Source organism: Microchirus variegatus, assembly GCF_963457635.1.
Source record: "Microchirus variegatus genome assembly, chromosome: 8".
In the NCBI taxonomy this organism is placed as follows: Eukaryota; Metazoa; Chordata; class Actinopteri; order Pleuronectiformes; family Soleidae; genus Microchirus; species Microchirus variegatus.
Genome location: NC_139809.1, coordinates 16,800,691 through 16,823,154, shown reverse-complemented (window position 1 = coordinate 16,823,154; position 22,464 = coordinate 16,800,691). Strand labels below are relative to the sequence as shown.

At 41.0% G+C, this 22,464-nt stretch overlaps 1 protein-coding gene across 1 annotated transcript; it reads left to right on the top strand.

Annotated features, from left to right (window-relative positions):
• Positions 1–4,800: 4,800 nt before the first annotated feature.
• On the top strand, positions 4,801–16,793 carry rpgrip1l (RPGRIP1 like; the record flags this gene model as incomplete). Its single annotated transcript, XM_083894231.1, has 20 exons — positions 4,801–4,898; positions 4,980–5,324; positions 5,975–6,112; positions 6,670–6,766; positions 6,881–7,006; positions 8,871–8,944; positions 9,065–9,204; positions 9,470–9,576; positions 9,775–9,939; positions 10,055–10,172; positions 10,722–11,174; positions 12,257–12,399; positions 12,808–12,909; positions 13,108–13,167; positions 14,029–14,149; positions 14,445–14,533; positions 15,396–15,582; positions 15,711–15,795; positions 15,908–16,044; positions 16,639–16,793. The coding sequence occupies 20 exons, from the start codon at positions 4,801–4,803 to the stop codon at positions 16,791–16,793; spliced, it is 2,940 nt and encodes a 979-aa protein (XP_083750357.1).
• Between the last annotated feature and the right edge of the window lie 5,671 nt (positions 16,794–22,464).

Here is a 22,464-nt window from a genome sequence, read left to right as displayed (position 1 = left end):
CTCCTCCACCTCCTCCTCTCGTGGAAGGATAACTCGATTTGATGTCGACGGCGTTCCCTTTTCTTCCCCGCTGTCAGCCGTCGTTAGCCTCTTGAGTTATTAGCGGCCTTCAGCTGCTCGCCGCTCTGCTCGCCGTCACTTTCGTTAGCCGCGGCTAGCCCTGACAGTCGCAAAGTTAATTAGCGCCCCGCTAATGTGACGCCGCTAGTGTTTCGTTCGCCCGGATGTGACATTGGAGGCGTGGTGTTTTTTTGTTTTTTTCAGAGAGGGGAAAACAAACAAATCAAGCAATTCATTAGCGCGCCGTGACAGCTAAACTCTCTCTCTCTCTCTCCGTTTTTCTTCTTCTTCTCCTCTGTTGTTGTTTCTTTACTCCCACCTCTTATTAACAGATAAAACCACACACACACACACATTAATAATGCATTGATGTAGCGGCTCGCGGCCGCGTCTGAAGCTAGTTAATGATCAATGGGGCGTGAAGGCCCGGCGCGCAGTGTGACCGTCCTCATTATATTTACGCCGCCACTGTTGTCAGTTCCTGTCACTCTGGTGCTAATGAGAGCAGCGGACGCCTCCAAATATTACCTGCCCACCGGGGGGCGGAGCTGGTGAGAGTAATTAGACGGCCCAGGTGGCGGCGAGCAGCGCCGCGGTGACCGCGCGACGTGTTAACGGCGTGTTAGCGCTCGCCTGACCCACATCGATGTCAGAGTCTCCGCCTCCTCCATCTGCTACAGGAAGGGATGAGTTCAAGTTCAAAAGGAGGCGTGTCTAGAAACAACTGTAGATGCAACTGAGATGATAGCACAATATTCCAGCATGATAATGACGATATTTGGCAGAATTTCAAAGTAAAAGCGTTCTGTTTTGATGATGTGTCGTCCACCTCCACCTGTAAAACCTGTAAAGCCCGGTCTTTTGTGAGGACGTCGTGTCCTCGCCCGCTGTTTCGCTGTGATAACGTTTACACAACGGGCCGCTCATCACCTTTATGTCCTCGTGTGTTGATTATGTTTTTAATTTTTGCTCCTGGAGGCGTTCAGGTGCTGCCAATGCTGTGGGAAGAAACAACTGTGGCATTGTTTTTGTTAGATAAACAAGTAAAAAACAGAGCGGAGAGTCAGGTCCTTAAACCAGGGGTAACTGAGTATCTAGTCTGATCAGTAGTGGGCGCTCAAGTGAAGTGGTCTGAGGCTTGAATTGGGTTTAGGTTAAGCATGAAAAATAAGTAAACAGAATGATTTAGGGCCTGTCCCAATACCTCCCCTTACCCTACATTTTTACCCTAACCCTAAATGTTGCGCCTTCTCATGTAACTGGGAGCAAGGGGTAAAATGAGGTGGAAGATGAAATTACCCATGATGCTTTGCGAATTCAGCAAGCCGGCTGATATTTTTCAACAAAGATGGCGGCCACATCTGCCGAGGAACAATTTGCTGTAATGTATTTTCGCAAATGGGCACGCTACAATGTCGAAATGTGTTGGAATATGTTGGTTTGACATTCATCCAGAGGACCGTTGAGCTTTGAACGCTAATGTCAGGAAATAACTGACCATTTATGAAAGCAGCTAGCTTTGCAGAGTGCTTCGAGAGAGTATGCCCGTCATGAAGAGCTACATGACGGTCAAACGCTCTCGAAGCACTCTGCAAATAGCCGCTAGCTAGCTCTGCTACATCTGGGTAGTTTTGTCAGTGTTTTGGTTGTGTACCGGCGTTCACTTGTCAGATTTCAATCACATTTGTGATATAGCGTTTACGAGGACGGAGAAAAACGTTAAATTAAAATAGTAGCACGCTCCACCGGTTGAATTGTCAACACGTGACATCGGTTAGCAAGTTTGTTACGTTCACTGCGCTAATTTTCATATAGTGGCGTCCCAATTCCATAGGGAAGCCACTTCCATCAACGAGTGGAAGTGGCTTCCCTATTGAGGGCACTCAAAACCAAGTGGAAATTTTAAGGGGGAGGTATTGGGACGGGGCCATAATCTTCCAAATTATTCCAAATAATGTCGTCAAAATCTTACATACTGCACCTTTAAATGTCGAGTTTTTTAAGCATCTTTCCTGATGTGTGACATGTGACAAAAAAAAAAAACACTAATCTCTCGTCGACGTGATCTCTGACGACCTCTTCCCATGCGGAAAGACAATTCAGCGGGGAGCGTTTTAAACATTTCAAAAGTTGAATCACCACCATTTTTGAGCTTCTTCTTCAGTGACATGTTGTCTCCTTAAAGACGCCGTGCAACGACGAGGCCCCGAGAGAGAGGCTCACGTTAAACATCCTCTCAGAATGTGTGTTTGTGTTTTTAAAAAGAAGTAAAAGACCTGCTGTCTTTGTCTTTGTCCCAAACTTAACTTTGAGAACGTACGGGAAAAATATGACAAAAAGTGTCTGCGGTCCTGAAACAAACGATTCATCTTCACATGATCCAAAGGTTTTCACATGTCGACTGTCACAGCCCGTTACCGTGACGACGCTCATCTCTGACAGGTCTGAGTGTTAAAATCTCACTTAACTTCACTTACTGGGCCACACACACACACACACACACACACACACAAGATTAAAGGGTTAGTTCAGGGTTTCATAACCGTGTGGAAAGAAATTGTTACCAAAATAACTGTGTGTCTGTGTGTGTGTGTGTGTGTGTGTGTGTGTGTGTGTGTGTGTGTGTGTGTGTGTGCGTGCGTGCGTGCGTGCGTGCGTGCGTGTGTGTGTGTGTGCATATATCTTTGTAAGGACCAAAAAAAACCTCAGGATGTGAGGACATTCTTGGCTGCTCCTCATGTCCTATCACACCTTAAAGAGACAGGGTTCCAACGGGTCCTTGAAATCCTTGAAAGTTTGTGATTTTGAAAAAAATTCAAGGTGTCATGGTTCCACCACTGTATTAACAGTGTAAATATGGATGAACTATATTAGTTATAGAGTTATTTTATAACATCTGTGCGTTTTGCAAACATGTTCAGAGTCTGTGTCTGCACACGTGTTCACAAACTGCCCCCTAGTGGCAACATCAGGGAGACACATGGGACTCACTCAGGTGACTGTGATTTTGACTTTGATTTTGATTTGAATGAATGAATGAATTTGGAAAAAAAGGTCAAGACCCTTGAAAGTTTTTAAAAATCGCCCTTATTTGGCTCATTGAAATCATTAAAAGTTTGTGAATTTAAAAAAAATTAAAATTAAAAATTGTTTTTGAAAATCACCTGAAATAGACATTGGTCCCTGAAATACTTGAAAGTCTTTGTGCTTGAAAAAAATTCAAGGCCCTTGAAAGTTTTTGAAAATCACCCTAATATGGGTCACTGAAATCACTAAAAGTTTGTGAATTAAGAAAATCAACATCCTTGGATTTTTTGAAAATCTCCTGAAATAGACATGGGTTAAAAAACAAAAACAAAAAAAAAACTTCTTAATCTTAATTTTAAAACTGTAAATGAAATACAATTGGAAGATATTGAAGCTCTGACTTCAGCCTGGAGCGCTCAGCCGAAACAAAACTACATTTCCCACAAGTCACCGCGCGCATACGCGCTTGTGTCTGTATCCTAACAACGCGATGGAGCAGAGAAGCCTGATTTAAGGAGTTATTGATAAAGCGGTGTAAGTTTGTTCGTACATTATACGCCGTTTTAAAGGCACGTGTGTTTAAATTCGTGACATTCCCCCTCTGCCATGATAACACGCCTCACTGCTGTAAAATGCTGTTGTGGTTATTTTGAGGCGGAGCTAGCGTGTTAGCTAGCGCTTGCTAAGGAACGTCACCGCTAGTTTGAAATTTGAACGCGATAGAAAAACAACGCGTTCAAAAGCTGGGGAATGTTTACGTCTTTTGTTTTGTTCTTTGCATATATATTAAATTTTTTACATATACTCAACATATAACCTTTATACGAGGCGAATATAATAACGTTATTTCACGTAGAGGCTTCTTCGCCAGACTCCGTTCAAAATCTCGCAGATTTTTTATGTTGACTAAACAGAATAAGGTTACGTGTTTATTTTTCTATACAATTAACACAATATCCAAATATGAACGATGGAAATGTTCAATTCGGCGTATATTTAACACACCAAGTAGCGCGTTGTTTTGTGATATTTTAAATTGCAGAACCGCACCGCCTCGTATTACTCACATATGTACATGTATATAACTATGGCATGAGGAGAAGCCTTGTAAATTATAATAAAACGAAAAGATGTGGAGAGTTCACATGATTGCCGAATTCATTAGAAGGCACACACATTCAATAAGCAGTTCAGATTATTGTTCTAGCCCACATCTTTTTTAATCCCCATAACGAAATTAGTTTTAATCAATGTGTTTTCAAATAGGGCTTGGCACTCGATCACATTTCTGACTGGTTTATTTCCATTTAGAACTATCTAAACCGTTTTGCGCGACGTGGCTGTGTCTTCTGACAGTGTTTTATTGAAATGCCTCTTTATTTCCAGATTCTAAAATGTCAGGTCAACCTGATACAGCAGCAGATGACGTGTCTCGACTCGAAGCTGTTTTACAAGGTCAGTGATGCTGTGTGTGTGTAATACACACCTCTAACTGTGTCACTACACTCACCAGCCACTATATTAGTGTGTACCTAATAAAGTGGTGTCCCATCGACTTCAAGGATCCACATGCTGTGCATTCAAACATAGTCCTCATGATTATAATGAGTGGTTCTTTGAGTTACTGTTACTGTTGAACTTTTTGTCCCTAATAAAGTGGCTGGGGACATGTCCGTTCATCAAAATGCTCGAGCGAGGCCAGATGTCTCTCAGATGTCCAGGGAGGAGCTGGAGGACCGGTTCCTGCGTCTCTATGAAGAGTCCCTGCTCTTTAAGCAACACGTCAACAAACAGGAAGACAAGATCAAGAAGTGAGTTCACGCAGGGCTTCTTTAACCTCCAGTTAACTCCAACCTCTACCTCTGTGTAATTCCTCTTCCTTCACCCTTCAGGCTCGGCACCAAGCTGATGAAGCTGGTGAAGGACCGCGGCCGCATGGAGCAGCTGGCGGCGGGAGGAGCCCAGGCAGTCTCCAGGGCTCGGAACGTGGAGATGGAGATGATGTTGGAGGAGCTCCAGGAGAAGGTGCGAGGGTTCCAGACGGAGAACGAGGGGCTGAAGCAGCGTCTCCTCGTGGCCAAGCAGCAGGTGATGAACTCGCACGGCGGCAGGCCGCGTCCGTACAAACGCGTCCAGCCGCGGGTCAACTCTGGATTGAAGAGGAGAGACGATTCGCCGACTCCGTCTCACACGCGGCCAGGCCTGCTGGAGGAGGCGAGGGCCAGGACACGCAACCTGTGAGTCACTGCACACGGTCGTCCACTAGATTCTTGAGATTCATGTCCTTCACAAACAAAATGGCTGAATTTGAAGAAGGGAAAAAATTAATTTCAAGGCCCTTGGAGGTTTTTGAAAATCAAATTGACATGTGTCCTTGAACGTTCATATTTAGGGCAATGTTTCTCTTGTTTGTGACAACGCAACCTACTGTTTCATGCCCTGCATTGATTGATGTAGAATAAGACACTTACAAGTTGTGTCAGTACTTTGGGTCCTTGAATTTGAGGGAATTGGTCCTGGAAAGTCCTTGAATTTGATTTGTACTAAGGTGTGGGAACCCCATGTTTATGATTAATAACAAAAAAACAACCGTAAAAAGACTCCAATCAGACAGAAATCGCTGCTAGATTTGTACATATAGTGTGCAAAGCTTAGAGATGCATTCAATGACGATTTCAAAACGTCTGTAAACACATAGTTTGTGTAGTCCACAAGTGAAATGCTGCTGCTGCCACCATGTGGTAAAAGATAGAACTCACCAGCATAAAAACATCAAATATTAAAGGCGACGTACAGAAAGTAATAAAAAAAACGTACATAGTTAAAATAGACAGTCCTGCATGTGTTTGCAGATATCAGGAGGAGTCTGTTTTTGTTTATGTTCCAGGGAGAACATCATCGAGTCTCAGCAGAGCCACATGGAGGAGATGGAGGCGGAGCTAGAGCAGCTGAGGGAGGAGCTGAGGGCGACGCAGGCCGAATACGAGGACCGACTTCAGCAGGCGCAACAGATCAACAAGCTCAGGTAACGTGATATCCGGGTTTATGGACTAATCACGTGCCACCTACAGAATGTCAGGTTATTATTAAAGCAGACATAGTAGATAATGTTTATGTAATATTAGCGCGATAAACTAAAAGCAGATGTTATTTGTTTGTTATAGTGTATAAATTATCGTAATTACAAACGGCTATAACTCCCGATTGATTTTGATGAGTTATTTGGTCCCTGAAATGTCCCCAAATGTACAAAAACAACAACTTTTAACTAACCTCGCTTAATTTAGACGGCTGGAACAAAAGATGTGAAAACACCCTGATTTTAGACGACGATGTGTGAAAACATTGTTAAATTTTTCAGCACGTTCACATCATTCCTCTCACTAATGAATCACAGAGTGTGGAAACACTGCAGCTGGAGTGATTTTTTGTTTTGTTTTTTTTCCTCCTGCACCTGAAGTGTCCGAGTGGAGTCTGAGCAGTTTCTGAATATGAGAACTATCGATCCGTGTCTATACTGCCCATACACACACACACACCCAGATGTCCACCGTGTAAACAAACACTTGTGTTCCCTCTCAGGTCGCACGTCAACAACAACGTGACGCAGATCAAACTGCAGAAGCAGCTCACGGAGAAGTCCAACGCTGTCACTGCGCTGGAGGGTCAACTACAGGAGGTGAGACGAATTACAGCTGCAGCATCATCCACAGTATTCATTAAGATGTATGTGATTAATCTGAAGTAAATGCAGAAATGAAAGATTACATTTATAAATATATTTGTGTTTTAGCATAAGCAGACGCTGAAGGCAGCGATACAGAAGCTGGACGAACTTTCTGAGCAGCTCAAACAGGAGAAAGTCAAGAGCGGAGACCTGGAGAACAGGCTGCACGTCTCCAACAACAAGTTAGAGCTGGTGAGTGCTGCACGACCAAAGACTGTGTGTACAAACAAAAACGCCCATCTATATCTTCTATCCATACATCCATCCAACCAATCCTCCATCTATCCATGCATACATACATCCATGCATCTATTCATGCATACATTCATCCAACCAACCATACATACTTCATCCATCCATCACACATCCAACCAACGATACATACAGTTAGGCCCATAAATATTTGGACATCGGCACGGTTCTCTTTATTTTGGCTCTATACACCACTACAATGGATTTGAAATGAAACAAACAAGATGTGCTTTAACTGCACACTTTCAGCTTTAATTTGAGGGCCTTTACATCCAAATCAAGTGAACGGTGTAGGAATTACAACACTTTCTATATGTGCCTCCCACTTTTTAGGGGACCAAAAGTAATTGGACAATTGACTGAAAAGCTATTTCATGGACAATTATGGGCTATTCCCTGATTATTTCATCTTCAATGACACAGGTAAAAGTTCTGGAGTTGATTCCAGGAGTGACATTTGCATTTTGAATATGTTGCTGTTAACTTTCTATATGAGATCCAAGGAGCTGTCACTGTCAGTGAAGCAAGCCATCATTAGGCTGAAAAATCAAAGCAAACCCATCAGAGAAATAGCAAAAACATTAGGTGTGGCCAAATCAACTGTTTGGAACATTCTTAAAAAGAAAGAACGCACCAGTGAGCTCAGCAACACCAAAGGACCTGGAAGACCACGGAAAACCACTGTGGTGGCCGACAGAAGAATTATTTCCCTGGTGAAGAAAACCCCCTTCACAACAGTTGGCCAGATCAGAAACACTCTCCAGGAGGTAGGTGTTTGTGTTTCAAAGTCAACAATCAAAAGAAGACTTCACCAGAGTGAATACAGAGGGTTCACCACAAGATTGAAACTATTGGTGAACATCAAAAACAGGAAGACAAGATTAGAATTTGCCAAACAACAGCTAAAAAAGCTGTTACAATTCTGTAAGAACATCCTCTGGACAGATGAGACCAAGATCAACTTGTACCACAGTGATGGGAAGAGAAGAGTGTGGAGAAGGAAAGGAAACTGCTCATGAGCCACAACATACCATCTCATCAGTGAAGCATGGTGGTGGTAGTGTCATGGCCTGGGCATGTATGGCTGCCAATGGAACTGGTTCCCTTGTATTTATTGATGATGTAACTGCTGACAAAAGCAGCAGGATGAATTCTGAAGTGTTTCCAACAATATTATCCGCTCATATTCAGCCAAATGCTTCAGAACTCATTGGATGGCGCTTCACAGTGCAGATGGACAATGACCCAAAGCATACTGCAAAAGCAACCAAAGAGTTTTTTAAGGTAAATATGGAATGTTATCAGTCAATCACCTGACCTTTAGTTTGTCCAATTACTTTTGGTCCCTTAAAAAGTGGGAGGCACATATAGAAAGTGTTGTAATTCCAACACCGTTCACTTGATTTGGATGTAAATTCAAATTAAAGCTGAAAGTGTACCGTTAGAGCACATCTTGTTCGTTTCATTTCAAATCCATTGTAGTGGTGCATAGAGCCAAAATAAAGAGAACTGTGCCGGTGTCCATCAACCATCCATGCATCCATCCAACCATCCATCCATACCGTACATATATACATCCCTCTACCCATGCATCCATCCAACCAACCATCCATCTCTCTACCCATACATCCATCCAAACATCCACCCATACATGCATTAAACCAACCATACATCCCTCTATCCACACATCCATCCAACCATTCATCCATGCATACATCATCCATCCAACCCGCCAGCCATACATACGTGTCTCATGTCCTCTGTTGATGAGTCGAGTCTCATGTCCTCTGTTGTCTCCGTGCAGCTGCCGCAGCAGTTGTGTGCAGTGGAGCAGGAGCGAGATCAGCTGAAGGAGAACTATAACAAACTGCTGGACAGGTGAGAGGTCACTGCACACCAACAGATGCGGCATCTTTTTTTCTTTCTTTCTAACGCAGACTGAACCTCTAATTCCTCACCGTCGTCCGTCTTCATCATCGTGTCCTCGTGTATCTCCAGCATCTTCGACGTCTCTCAGCAGCAGAAATGTCAGAGCCAGGAGCAGCAGCTGAAGTTACAGATCGTGCAGCTGGAGACGGCGCTGAAGGCCGACCTCGACGACAAGAACCTAATCCTCCAGAAGCTCAAGGCAGAGCGGGGTACGTTCACTTGGTTTAACTGTTTTTTTTTACCTGTAGAGGGCAGCGTTGTACCTCTCAGTGTGCAGCCTGCTGGAAATGATGTGGTGAAGAAGAAGAACGAATATAATCATAATCTGAAGGTTAACAATAGGAGCTGTTTCGGCCCCTGCCATTCGTGGCTCGGGCCCCAATAATGTTTTTGTTTTTCTAAAATCGCGATTGTGTGATAAATGTTACATTTGTTTAATGACTGAAGTGAAGATTGTTGTGTGTTTTATTAAAGAGACGCACGAGAAACTCGCAGAAGAAAACCAGAAGCTTCACAGTCGGTTTCTGGAGCAGAAGCAGGAAATGGACGAGCTGAGGGATGGTTTGAAACTCCACAGCAGGGTGAGCCTTCTGTGTTTGAGAGAGTTGGCAGTTTATAAACTTCAGTTTCCTGTTGTAAAAGTCTGTCTAACAGTGTGATAGCAACATAGACTTTTATATATCCCTTGTATTTCTTGTTCAGAAACCTGTTTCTTTGATTTTAAGAGTGTTTTTTTCACATATAAAACGTCAAATGAGTTGTCATGTTTTCCTTCAAAGGAGAGCGAGCCGCGCAAGGAGAGACGTGACCTCAGCTTCCTGGAGCAGGTGGAGGAAAGAGGGAGCGTCCAAGAGCTTCAGGCCGCTCACGCAGAAACCATCCTGGAGCTGGAGAAGACGAGACACCTGCTGAGCACGGAGAACAAAATCAGCAACGACTACAAGGTTCTTCAATGTCACCGATTATGCTGAGCGATTTCTTATTTTTTTAATCTTCAGTGTGTCTGTTCTGTGTCCTGCCAGCCGACATCTGTCCAGTAATGCACTTTTATGCCACCAGGCGGAGCTGGAGGCAGTGCAGCAGAAGATGGACAACGACAGAGTGAGTTACGAGCAGGAGCTGGAGCGACAGACTGAGCTGCTCGACGCCAGCACGGCAAAGATCAAGAAACTGGAGGGTGAGGAAATATGAACAACTGTATTTTATATTAACAAGGTATTCGCTTACATCCTGTTTTATAATGGGAGAAAAAAGTGTAGATTTTATTGGGTGAGCCTTTTGTTAAAGGTGCATTATGTAATAAATCTAAAGCAACTGACCATAAAATCCTCCTAATATGTCACAGAGACTCAGGAATAATGTTTATATAACAAACTGAACTCAACAACAACAACAGTACAGCAAAAATATTTGCATTAAAAAAAATTTGCAGACTGCAAATCATGTTTATGTTCTGAAATCATGTTTTGGCATGTGGCGCCACCTACCGCCGTCTACCAATCATTGCAGTCAGTAGAGTCTCAGCGGCCGAACAACCACGGGTTGCCAGTTGCATTAGAAAACGAGACCTAAAAGACCTCTGCATTTTGAATTTGAATGTAGTAACCATTTTTAGCCACATTCTTACATATGGCACCTTTAAGTAGTAAATACTTTACATAGTTTTCAAATGTGGCGTCATGTTGTATTAAAGAAGTCTCCTCTGTTCTTCCCTGCTGCTCCTCAGCTCAGCTCAGGGAACTCATCTACGGCCCAAAAACACACGTCTACAGACCAGACGTCATAGACGAGGTCGAGTCGGACGAGTTCGATGAATCGCTTCGCCTTGAGCCTGGACAGAACCTCGTGGAGCTCCAGATTGTCAGCGCCTCTCTGTCTCCGTCTCTCCTGGAGGCTCTGGGGGACAACGAGCCCTACACCTTCTGCACCTACTGCTTCTATCTGTCCAAGCTGCACTCCACGCCGGTGGTGGTGGGCCACAGGCCCAGCTACGGCTACACGTCCAAGTACGCGGTGAGCGCCGACCATCGATTCCGCGACTACCTCGGCAGAGAGTCTGTCACCGTGGAGCTGCACCAGGCACTGGGGACGGACTGGAGGACGCTGGCGAGTGGACGACTTCCACTGCAGCAGCTGCTCAAGCAGGACGAGAAGGTCCACGGCAAGATACAGCTGCTCGGTGAGTGAGATGATGTCTGTGGACCACATACAAAAACAACACATGTGAAGTCAGTCTGGACGTTCAGATTTTTTTTCATCAGAATTCTGACTTTAATCTCAGAATTCTGAATTTTTTTCTCAGACTTAAATCTCAGAATTCTGACCTTTTTTTCTCAGAATTCTGACTTTTTTCTCAGTCTTTAATCTTTTTCAGACTCTAATCTCAGAATTCTGAATTTAATCTCAGAACTGAATTTCATCTCAGAATTCTAATTTTCTTTTCAGACTCTAATCTCAGAATTCTGACATTTTTCTCTTAATTCTGACCTTCTCATTTTGAAAAATGTGGCCCCACTGAGTTTGTGATTGAACAGCCCTGTAGTAGATCATTCATTCAGTAATTAAATAATAATAATAATAGCCTTAATGGTCTCAATCATTAGTTTTAGCTCTTCTTTCTTCTTCCTCTTTAGCTCTTAAATAAATATTGTGTCTGTTGCAGGGCTAACAATTAATTAATTAAAATAAAATTGGTCAAAATCATAATACAATCTGCTGCAATTTTCAAATTAGCCAAACACAGGTGGATAATTATGTCTTTGTAATGACTCTGCACAAATGTTTTGTTAACAGCTTCATATGTTCATAAATGGTCTAAAATAACTAATATTGTATTGTTATCAGACACAGAAAAGTTGAATTGTTCCGTCACTGTCAACAACAGTCTGTGGGAGTGTTTTTATGTCAATATAAATATCATTTCCAGAAACTTTCCATGGGATTGGAAGTATGAAAAGAGTGAAAGTATGAAGTGAAATAAAAGCAGAGGCTGCAGCTCTCAACCCTCAGAGCCAACAAGACTCTTAACCAACAGGTTTTTTTCCCTCTGTGGTTTTTTTACAGTTGAAAAATTTAAGGCTGTTTTTTTTTTTTTTTTTTTTTTTTTACTTTAGTTAACAAACACACATCTCCTAAAAAAACAACCTGGAAACAGACGTGGGACGATGTGAACCTGATGTCAACAGAAGCAAAGTAGGAGTTTCCTGAGGCTGAGAATCGTTAATAAAAACATGTTTTTTTCCCCATCATTGTCGGGTTCAGGTGCAGAGTTGGGGACAGTGGGCTCTCTGGATTACTGGATGAGAGTCAGTAATTCCACCACACAAACCAGCCACGTGTTGAAAGACGAGGAGCTGAAGAAGCCTGGAGGTTTCATCGGCTCTGCTGTGAACACACAAGCACAGGTACAAGCACAGGTACCTCAGAATTCTCACTTAAATCTTGAATTCTGACTTTAATCTCAGGTTTCTGACTTTTTTCTCAGACTTTAATCTCAGGATTCTGACTTGAATCTCAGAATTCAGATTTTTTTTTTCTCAAACTTAAATCTCAGAATTCAGATTTTGTTTTCTCAAACTTAAATCTCAGAAATCTGACTTTAATTTCAGAATTCATGCTGTTTTATTTCTTTTTTCTAAAGTTATTTTGACTTGTGGCCCTTATGCTCTTACGCAGTTTTTTTTATTTCATTTCATTATCAGTGAAAAGTGCCTGATAAATGCACTTTATTTACTTACTTACTGACACTCTTAGTGGAAGCAAAACACTATTATTTTAAGTGTTTTTAACACGTCTCTCTCTTTTTTTATCAGGCTCTTCCTCCGCTGCCTAAACTCAAACCAGAAACACAATCGAGGGACGCAGTCTTTGCCAAAAAGGTTACGTTTATCAGTCCGGCGCCTGTGGCTGAGCTGGTGAGTTTCACACTCGCACACCTTTAACTGTGCTGTTGTGCGTAGACCGACCACCGACGTAGGTGTTCAAATATTAATCGTGCAATGCAATAATAGATACACCGGGGCAAATATCGATTATTCAATATATTTTAATTAATAAATTATGAACGCTCTGACTTCAGAATTCAGTTCATTTTCGCTCTGTTTTTCTGTCAGGTTAAGGACACGAGTCCCTCAGGCCTCGGAGATAAAACCACATCATCTCCTGTGATGAAGGTACAAAATAAAACTAAACACTTTTTTTTCATTTTTAAATCCCAGTGTAACTTCTGTCATCCTAGATGTTGCTATCGTCACTTCTGTGGAATTTTTTTTAACTTTAATCTCAGAATTCTGACTTAAATCTTGAATTCTGACTTCAATTTCAGAAATCTGACTTTTTTCTCAGACTTTTATCTCAGAATTCTGACTTTTTTCTCTGACTTTAATCTTGATAATCTCCACTGTCTAACTGCTGTTGTCCTAAAAGTTGCTATCGTCACTTCAGTGGAATTTTTTTTCTCTGACTTTAATCTCATAATTCTGACTTTAATCTTGAATTCTGACTTTTTCTCAGACTTTTATCTCATAATTCTGATTTAAATCTCATAATTCTGACTTTAATCTTGAATTCTGACTTTTTTCTCAGACTTTAATCTCATAATTCTGACTTTAATCTCAGAATTATGATTTAAATCTTGAATTCTGACTTCAATTTCAGAATTCTGACTGTTTTTCTCTGACTTTAATCTCATAATTCCGACTTCAATCTCAGAATTCTGACTTAAATATTGAATTCTGACTTTAATCTCAGAGTTCTGACTTTTTTCTCTGACTTTAATCTTGAAAATCTCAGTGTCTAACTTCTGTTGTCCTAAACGTTGCTAGCGTCACTTCAGTGGAATGCACGTTTGTTTATGTTTAAAAAATAACACGCTGCAGCCCTAACTGTTGTCGATTATAGATTAAACAGATATTTATATCTTTGTGAGGTCTTTAAAAAGGCTTTTTCAGCGTTAGAATGAGGTTTATGTTAAGGTTAAGGTGATTTGTTCTCACTAAAGATAAAAAAACAAGTGTGTGTGTGTGTGTGTGCAGGTTCTGCCTCCAGCTCCTGCAAAGAAAGAGGACGATGAAGACGAGTCTCTGTTCTCGGCGGGCCAGCTCGTACCCAGCGTCTCACAGTCCGACTCTGATGTTTCTGAGGAAATCAGCGAAGGTCAAATAACAACAACAAAATATTGAGCGTGATTCTCAGCGTAATAAATACAGGAGAAATGCTGTAGATGCAACTGAATATTTGTAGTAACACCACAACGGAGAGGAGGTTTCTGAGGCCTCTCAGGCGTAAATATTAAATGTCGGGTGTCTTATGTCGAGTTCATAAATGTTAACACCGCTCCTCTGAGAGCCAAACACAGCCGTTCAAATCTTTGTAAATTTCTCAGTTAACAAACCCACGCTGGGATCGTGTTTCTCATGTTTAACTCTTTGTTTTTCTGATTTCTGCGCAGACGTCGAGGCGTCCAGGCAGCGTCGGAGAGAATCGACTCAGTCGGACAGCGATGACTGCATCGTTCACGGTCAGGCTGCAGGGAGGAAGGTGGGTGGAGCCGCCCGCCGTCTGTTTACCTTCTCGCTGTTCAGGAAGGAAAGAGCTTCAGGGAGAATTGATCTGCAGCTCTGGAAACATGTTTAGATTGTGCAGTGATTTGTGAAGGTGTTTATTTTCCCCTCCGTTCGATTATTTTTTCCAGTTTCTGATTCTCTGCTGACAAACGGGTTCATTATTTATTTCTAATCGTCAAAACCAACCAAGCCTGAAAGTTCAATATTTTTCCGCTGTGATGAAATTCAAGCCTAATTATTTGTGTTGGAGCAGAATTTTGAGAATTTGACAAATAAATAAACCATGTGTTCTCTCTATGAAAGGTTAAGCATGTCAAAAACAGTTAGATTATGTTTTATTTTGGAGTGTATTTACGGTGTATTCTGAGATTAAAGTCAGAATTTTCTTTTTTCTCAGACTTTAATCTGAATTAAATTTTTTCTCTGACTTTACTCTCAGAATCTGACTTTAATCTTGAATTCTGAATTTTAATCTCAGAATTCTGAATTTTAATCTCAGAATTCTGAATTTCAATCTCAGAATTGCAATTTTTTCTGCTGACTTTCACCTCAGAATGTTGACTTTTCTCTGACTAATCTTGAATTCTGACTTTAATCTCAGAAATGTGACTTTTTCTCTGACTGTAATCTCAGAATTCTGACTTTAATCACAAAATTCTGGCTTCAATCTCAGAATTCCAATTTTTTTCTCTGACTTTAATCTCTAAATTCGGATTTAAATCTTGAATTCTGACTATAATCTCAGAATTAGAATTTTTTTCTCTGACTGTAATCTCAGAATCTGACTTTAATCTTGAATTCTGACGTTAATGTGTTTTATTTTTTCGTTCTTACAGGCGTCAGAGCGAGTGCGCGTGGAGGTGGTGTCTCTGAGTCTGAGGGCGGAGTCTCGCGTGGCCCGGGACGCCAACGTGGTGCGTCTGTTCGTGGAGTATTCTCTGCTGGACCTGTCCACGGAGGAGACGCCACAGTCTCTGCCCAAGCCCACCCAGGGGCGGAGCATCAACTTCAACTACAGCAAAGGTACGGGTCCAGACCCACCTGGACACACGGAGACATGGAAATGTTGAGAAATGTCTCTGAGGACAATTCGAGGATGCATGGATGAATGAATACCTAAATCTAAATGTGTTTTGCCTGTTGTCCCTCAGTCGTTCCAGTGGACGCCGAGAACAACGCGGCGAGACGCCGGCTGCTGAGAGACGTCCTGCGGGGACGACGCCCTCAGATGGAAAGGTGAGGAAAATACCAAACATTCTGACGTTAATCCCACAATGTGAATAAAGTGTCTTTGAGCAAGTCTGGAGGGACACTCGGGTCTCACCGTCTCATGTCATCTCCTCATCAGGATCAGGTTCACCGTGGTGAGTGAACCTCCAGAGGAAGAAGAGCAGGACAGGGAGTGTGAGGACGTGGGCGTGGCCTTTCTGAGGATCCCCGAGATCCTGGAGAGACGAAAGGATCTGACGGAGACCAGTCTGAACGGTCAGTGCACACACACACACACACACAAGATCCATTCAGATATATCACAAATTTGACCTCATTCCTGACAACTTTTGTGGGGACATCTTGTGAATGTAGGGACATTTGTTGAAAGTGGGGACATTTGGAGTAAGTAGTGGCATCTTGTAAAAGTGGGGACATCTTGCGAATGTGTGGACATGTTGAAAGTGGGGACATTTGGAGTAAGTAGGGACATCTTATGCATGGGGACATTTTGTGGAAGTGGGGACATTTGTTGAAAGTGGGGACATTTGGAGTAAGTAGGGACACTGTCAAAGTGGGGACATTTTGTGGAGGTGTGGACATCTTGTGAATGAGGGGACATCTTGTGAAAGTGCGGACATTTGGAGTAAGTAGGGACATTTTGTGAAAGTGGTGACATTTTATGAATGGGGACATTTTGTGGAAGTGTGGACATTTGGAGTAAGCAGGGACATCTTGTGAAAAAAGGGACAGTTGGTGAGAGTAGGGACATCTGGTGAATTAGACATTTACAGATCAATGTAAGTCAATGTCCTCTGAAGTCATGGAAACCAGACTGTGTATGTGTGTGTTTGTGTGTGTGTCCTGCAGTTGTGGACGTGTTGGACAGCAGTGATGTGGTCGGCAGTCTGACCGTGTCTGTGGAGGGACTGGAGGCTCTGCAGTCTATCATGGGGGACCAGGACCTGGACCAGAACCAGGACCAGGCAGCAGCTTCAGTCTCCTTCCTGCTTCCATCAACGTGACGTGGGGAGACACAGACACACGTGTGAAGCAACATCACTGGTGACCTTTGACCTCTATGAAAAGTTAAGCATGTAAATACAGAACGTAAACAATAGATTATATTTCATTTGTTTGTTTCAACGCCACCTACTGTTTCACGCCCTGCGTTGCTCGATGTACGTAGACCAGGCCTAACGCAGGACAAACGTGGACTCATAATCTGTCTCTCTCTCTCTGTTGTCGTGAGATTCCGTGCAGAACAACGAGCGAGTAAAGTTAAGACGAGAGAGAGCGAATGACGACGTGATGCCTGGGAAATGTCCAAACGTCCAAGATCTCTGTCTCACCAAAGACAAAAGACAAAGACTGACTTGGTCAAAAACGTTTGGTCCTTGAATTTGAGGGAATGTCCTGGAAAGTCCTTGAAAAGTGCTTGAAGGTGTACTTCGGACGAGAGTTGTGCTTAAATGGAAAAATCCAGAGTTACAGATAATCTCGGTTCTATTTTCAGGTTAATGATTTTATATTTTGTCACAATCGGATGATTTTTGAGAAATGAGGGTATTTATTTGATGTCAGGCGTTTTAACACTGACTTTAGTGTGTGTGTGTGTGTGTGTGTGTGTGTGTGTGTGTGTGTGTGTGTGTGTGTGTGTGTGTGTGTGTGTGTGTGTGTGTGTGTGTGTGTGTGTGTGTGTGTTAGTAAAGGTGAGAATCACCAATGTGCCTTAAATGTGACCTTTCCCCTCTGATGTTTTTGTACTAAAAATGTTCCAATAAAGAGACGCAGTGACACATATTTGGATCATCTCCATAATCAATAATTGATCGATTTAACCCTTTACTTTGCAGTGATTGTTGATGAAATGTAGAACTTTGTATAGAATTTCCACATTAAAAACAATCCATATTATCACGTAAAGATGATTTATGTTTGTTGAAACTCTCCCACACCAAACCCCATAGAGAAAATCAGTGATTTTAACATCACAGGGACACAGGAGGTGTCGATCCGCTGCCGCCTCTGTCACAAAGTCCAAATGTCTTATTTTGTCACTTCGGCGTTTGAAATCCTGGATCCCTTTTTTCCTGGGGGGCCCTACAGTGCTTTGAAACGCCTCTGCGTGACAGCGCTGAAGTCCTGCATGTCATGTCCAGCTGATGCAGACAGAAGCTCTGAGGAGGAACAAGAGGAGGCGAGGACACACAGACTTACTCGGGCAGGGAACAGTGAGACGAGGACGAGGCGTCACTGCAGGTAAAACCCTGATCTGATTTTATCTCTGTCATGACGAGCTGTGAGCTTTATTTCTTGTGTTTTTTGTTTGTCAAATTTCACTTAAACTCCTACTTTTTTACCTCTGATATAAAGGAAACAAACTTTTCCTTTAAAAATGCATTTGAAGACGTTAAATTGAGTGAGAATTTTTCAACAATCAATGATGGTTATTATTGAACAGAATGATAGTTTGTTTTATTGATCGAGATTTTACTTTGGTCTCCTCTGACAGTGAGTGTGTTTGTATGTATATTGTATATGTGTTTTCCTTTCTCTGTGTCTGACATCGCCATGGTAACATCCTTCACGATGCTGCTGCACGTCTGTCTTATCAATGGAGAGACAATACAGCAGGATGTACACGGGATGGATTCCAGCTGTTCGTGAAGGCTGAGACAAACAAACACACAAAATAACACAAAGGGAATGTAAAGAATTGTAAAAATTAGAGGAAAAATAAAGAGAGATGAGAATAAATGGTTTATTTCGGACTAATATACATTGAGACATTTACATGTTCATTTCACAAATAATGGTAAATAAAATGTCCGAAAAAGGAGTAGGCTGAAGCCGAGGGCTTATTATAGCCTATCCTTTGCTGTATCCTGAATTTTATTCAAACAATATGGCATCCGGTGGATGATAATACACAAATAAGAAAAGAAATATATAAAAAAGGAAACAAAGATAAATGTATTGCATTATATTATATAACAATAATAATACTATATTATATACTAATATGGGGTATGTTGTGGTGCTATTTTAATGTTAATATAGGCTACCAACATAATTACTAATTATCTTTATAACTGTTTATCGTTTTATATTTAAACATTTTTTTGAAAACATAGATTGAGCTACACATTCTTAAATCCTTATCACAGCAATTCCACAGTTTGACACCTTTCACAGAAACACAGTTTTCTTTACTTTAAGTTCTTCCCCATGTCTTTTTAAACATACCTGTGTTTCTTAATTCATATTTACTCTCATGAATTTCGAACAGCCTCTGAGAACATCTTGGGAGGAGATTATGATGTGCTTTGTATATAATCACTAAAGTTTGAAGATTGACTATATCCCAGAATTGTAATGTATTTAAATTTATAAATAAAGCATTGGTTGGCTCCAGATACTCTGCTCCCATAATTATACGTATTATTCTTTTTTGTAGTAGGAAAATGGGCTTGAGATTGGTTTTATAAGTGTTTCCCCACACTTCCACACAATATGTCATGTATGGAATTTTAAGGGAACAATATAACAGGTACTGTGATTTTTTTATTTAAAAATTCTTTAGATCTACAAACTATAGCGATTGTTTTGGACATTTTTTTTTTGACATGATTGATGTGAGATTTCCAGGTTAATTTGTGGTCAATTAAAACTCTAAGAAACTTATATTCAAACACTCTTTGAATCTTCACACCATCAATCCTTACTGAGACTTCATTATTGATTTTTTGATTTCCAAATATTATAAATTTGGTTTTACTTAAATTTAAAGATAATTTATTTACATCAAACCACTTCTTCAGTTTGTTTAGTTCCCCTTCCATTGTTCTCAGAAGCTGCTCCACATTTCTTCCATGGCAAAACAAACTTGTGTCATCCGCAAACAGGACATAATTTAAAAATCTTTGATACATTAATAATGTCATTAATATATAAAATAAAAAGCTTAGGCCCCAGGACAGATCCTTGAGGAACTCCACATTTTACTTACAAAAGTTCAGATTTAACATCTTGTACTTGTACATATTGATAGCGCTCATCAGGATAATTTTTTAACCAGATGTTAGCCATCCCCCTGATACCGTAGCATTCCAGTTTCTTAATTAATAGTTGATGATCAACTGTATCGAAGGTGGACCTGTTTGTTCTAAAGCCGTATTGTTGGTCACATAATAGATCATGTTTCTCAATGAAGTTGTCGAGTCTGACAACAAACAATTTTTCTAGGATCTTGGAGAACTGTGGGAGCAGGGAAATGGGCCTGTAATTTGTAAATAAGTGACTATCTCCATTTTAATATATTGGAACGACTTTTGCTATTTTCATCTTGTTGGGGAATATGCCCGTGTGAAAAAACTGGTTACATATATGCTTCAATGGTTTCACAATACGATGTATAATATCTTTTACTAGGACCATGTCTATTCCTGTCCAATCAGTGGACTTTTTATTTGTGCATTTTCTTACAATATCAATAATTTCACTATCCTCAACATCCCTGATAAAAATGGAGTGCAGATTGTTTTGCATTGTATCTCCAGTATTCAACATCCCAGTCCCATTTCTCTGCTCCTTAATTTCCTTGGCCAGATTGACACCAACATTTACAAAGAAAGTATTCAATTCATTGGCAATGTCAATGGCTTTGTTAATGATCACATTGTCATCTTTTACAAAGTAGTTAGGAATTGCGGTTTTCCCTTCACCCTTTTTAATGACCTTGTCATTAAAAAGGGTGAACACCTTCCATATTTCCTGTATATTACTCCTATGAAGTTCCAGTAATGTATGGTAATAGCCCTTTTTGCTTGATCTCATAATACTTATTAATTTATTTTTTATAGGTTTTATATTTATTTTGGGCTTCTTTAGTTCTTAATTTTAAAAATCTTCTGTATAGAACATTTTTCTTTTTACAAGCATTTTCTATCCCTTTAGTAATCCAAGGCTTGACTACACGATGGTACTTTCTTGTATGTTTCCTTAGTGGGCAGTGTTTGTTCTAGGACAACATTAATGTGGACAAAAACGCATCATAGGCCTTGTTCGGATCACTATTCTCATAAACCTCATTCCAAGTTTGATGACTGAGCTCTAAATCAAGAGCGACAATGGCTTCCAATGATCTATGTCTATAATTACATGTATTTGCCATTTTTTTCCTTCCTTGTCTTAAAGACATTTGGGAAAATCGCAAATACAGGAAGATGGTCACTTATGTCATGTAGAAGAAAACCAGCTCTGATATCATTTTCAATTTTATTTGTGAATATGTTATCGATTAGCGTGGCAGTATCTGTGGTAATTCTATTGGGTTTAGTGATTAAAGGGAAGAGACTATTGCTATACATTGCAGTAATGAAATCTACGGTCCTACTGTTTCCATGCAGATTTAGTAAATCAATATTCGTATCACCACATATTATTTTCACCTTGTTGTCACTGACCTTATCCCACATGCAAGCCATCTGTTCATTAAAAATATCCACTGAAGTTCCTGGGACTCTATATAGGAAATTTCCGTGCTCTCGTTTGTTGGTATTGTGAAAAAAACGGATTATACTTTAGTACCCGGACCCAACACCACCTCCCGTTTTGCCTACTCGTTTTGTTGTAAACAGTTCTTACCCATCCAGCTGCACATCATTCATTTGATCCTCATTTAGCCATGTTTCAGATACAGCAATTACTTTGAATTTTTTTTAAATTATACAAGTAATCCTTAATCCTTTCTAGCATCGTATATATAGAATTACTCGTTGGACTCAGTCATAGAGTCAATGTTTTAAGTGTGTCCCCGAGCCAAAGATATGGGGGAAACACATTATTTCAGACTGTTTACATGGCTGCTATGATTTGTATCCCCCCATAACTTTGGCTAAACTAGAAGAAAGCTGTTCATAATCCCAGAGGTTATAGAGTAATATGTGAAGTATACATAAAATAAATCATCAAACAATGCACTTGTTGTTAGTTTTAATTTACTTGGGTGAAAGCAAGCGCATCTTTGTTTCTCCGCCTCCGCGGCCGTGGCCAGGGGAAACACTTTCTGTCGGGGATACTTACATTGGCACAACACCTGTCCCAGCGTCTCTAGCTCCTCGGACTGCGTCTCCTCGCCAAGTCCGGATTTCCTGGTCACGGAAGCATATGATCGATACTTTGCATCCAATCCAGTAATAATAACATCTTCCATTCGCGTGTTCTGCTCCAGTTCATCAATTCTTCGTTCTAGCCCTTCGATTTTGCCGTCCTTCTCTTTGATTACTTTGTTTAAATTTTCAATGCTCTCCTTTAGTTCTTAAACATCCTGCACAACTTGGAGCAGTTTAGGTAGCTCGGCGGTAACTTTACCGACCTCTTTAGTCAGGTGCGTCAGCGTGATCCTCAAGCTGTTTGTTTGATCCCATTTCAGTGTTGTCGTTGACTTTATCTTTGTCTTTCTTTTTGATTATTTTGTCTTGATTTCCCGTTTTTCCTGTTCGCAGTTCCATGGATTTAGGTTGTCTTTACTTATTCGTATTTGTTGTTTCGGCGAGGTGCCAGCATTTCACTCACCGCCGAAATTAAGGTTAAATAACTTTAAAAATGAGAGTGTAGTGAGTCATTTTGAGATTAGGCAAGATTAGAGACAAGCAAGACGAGATAAACTGAGGTGTATGGGAAATGGCACAG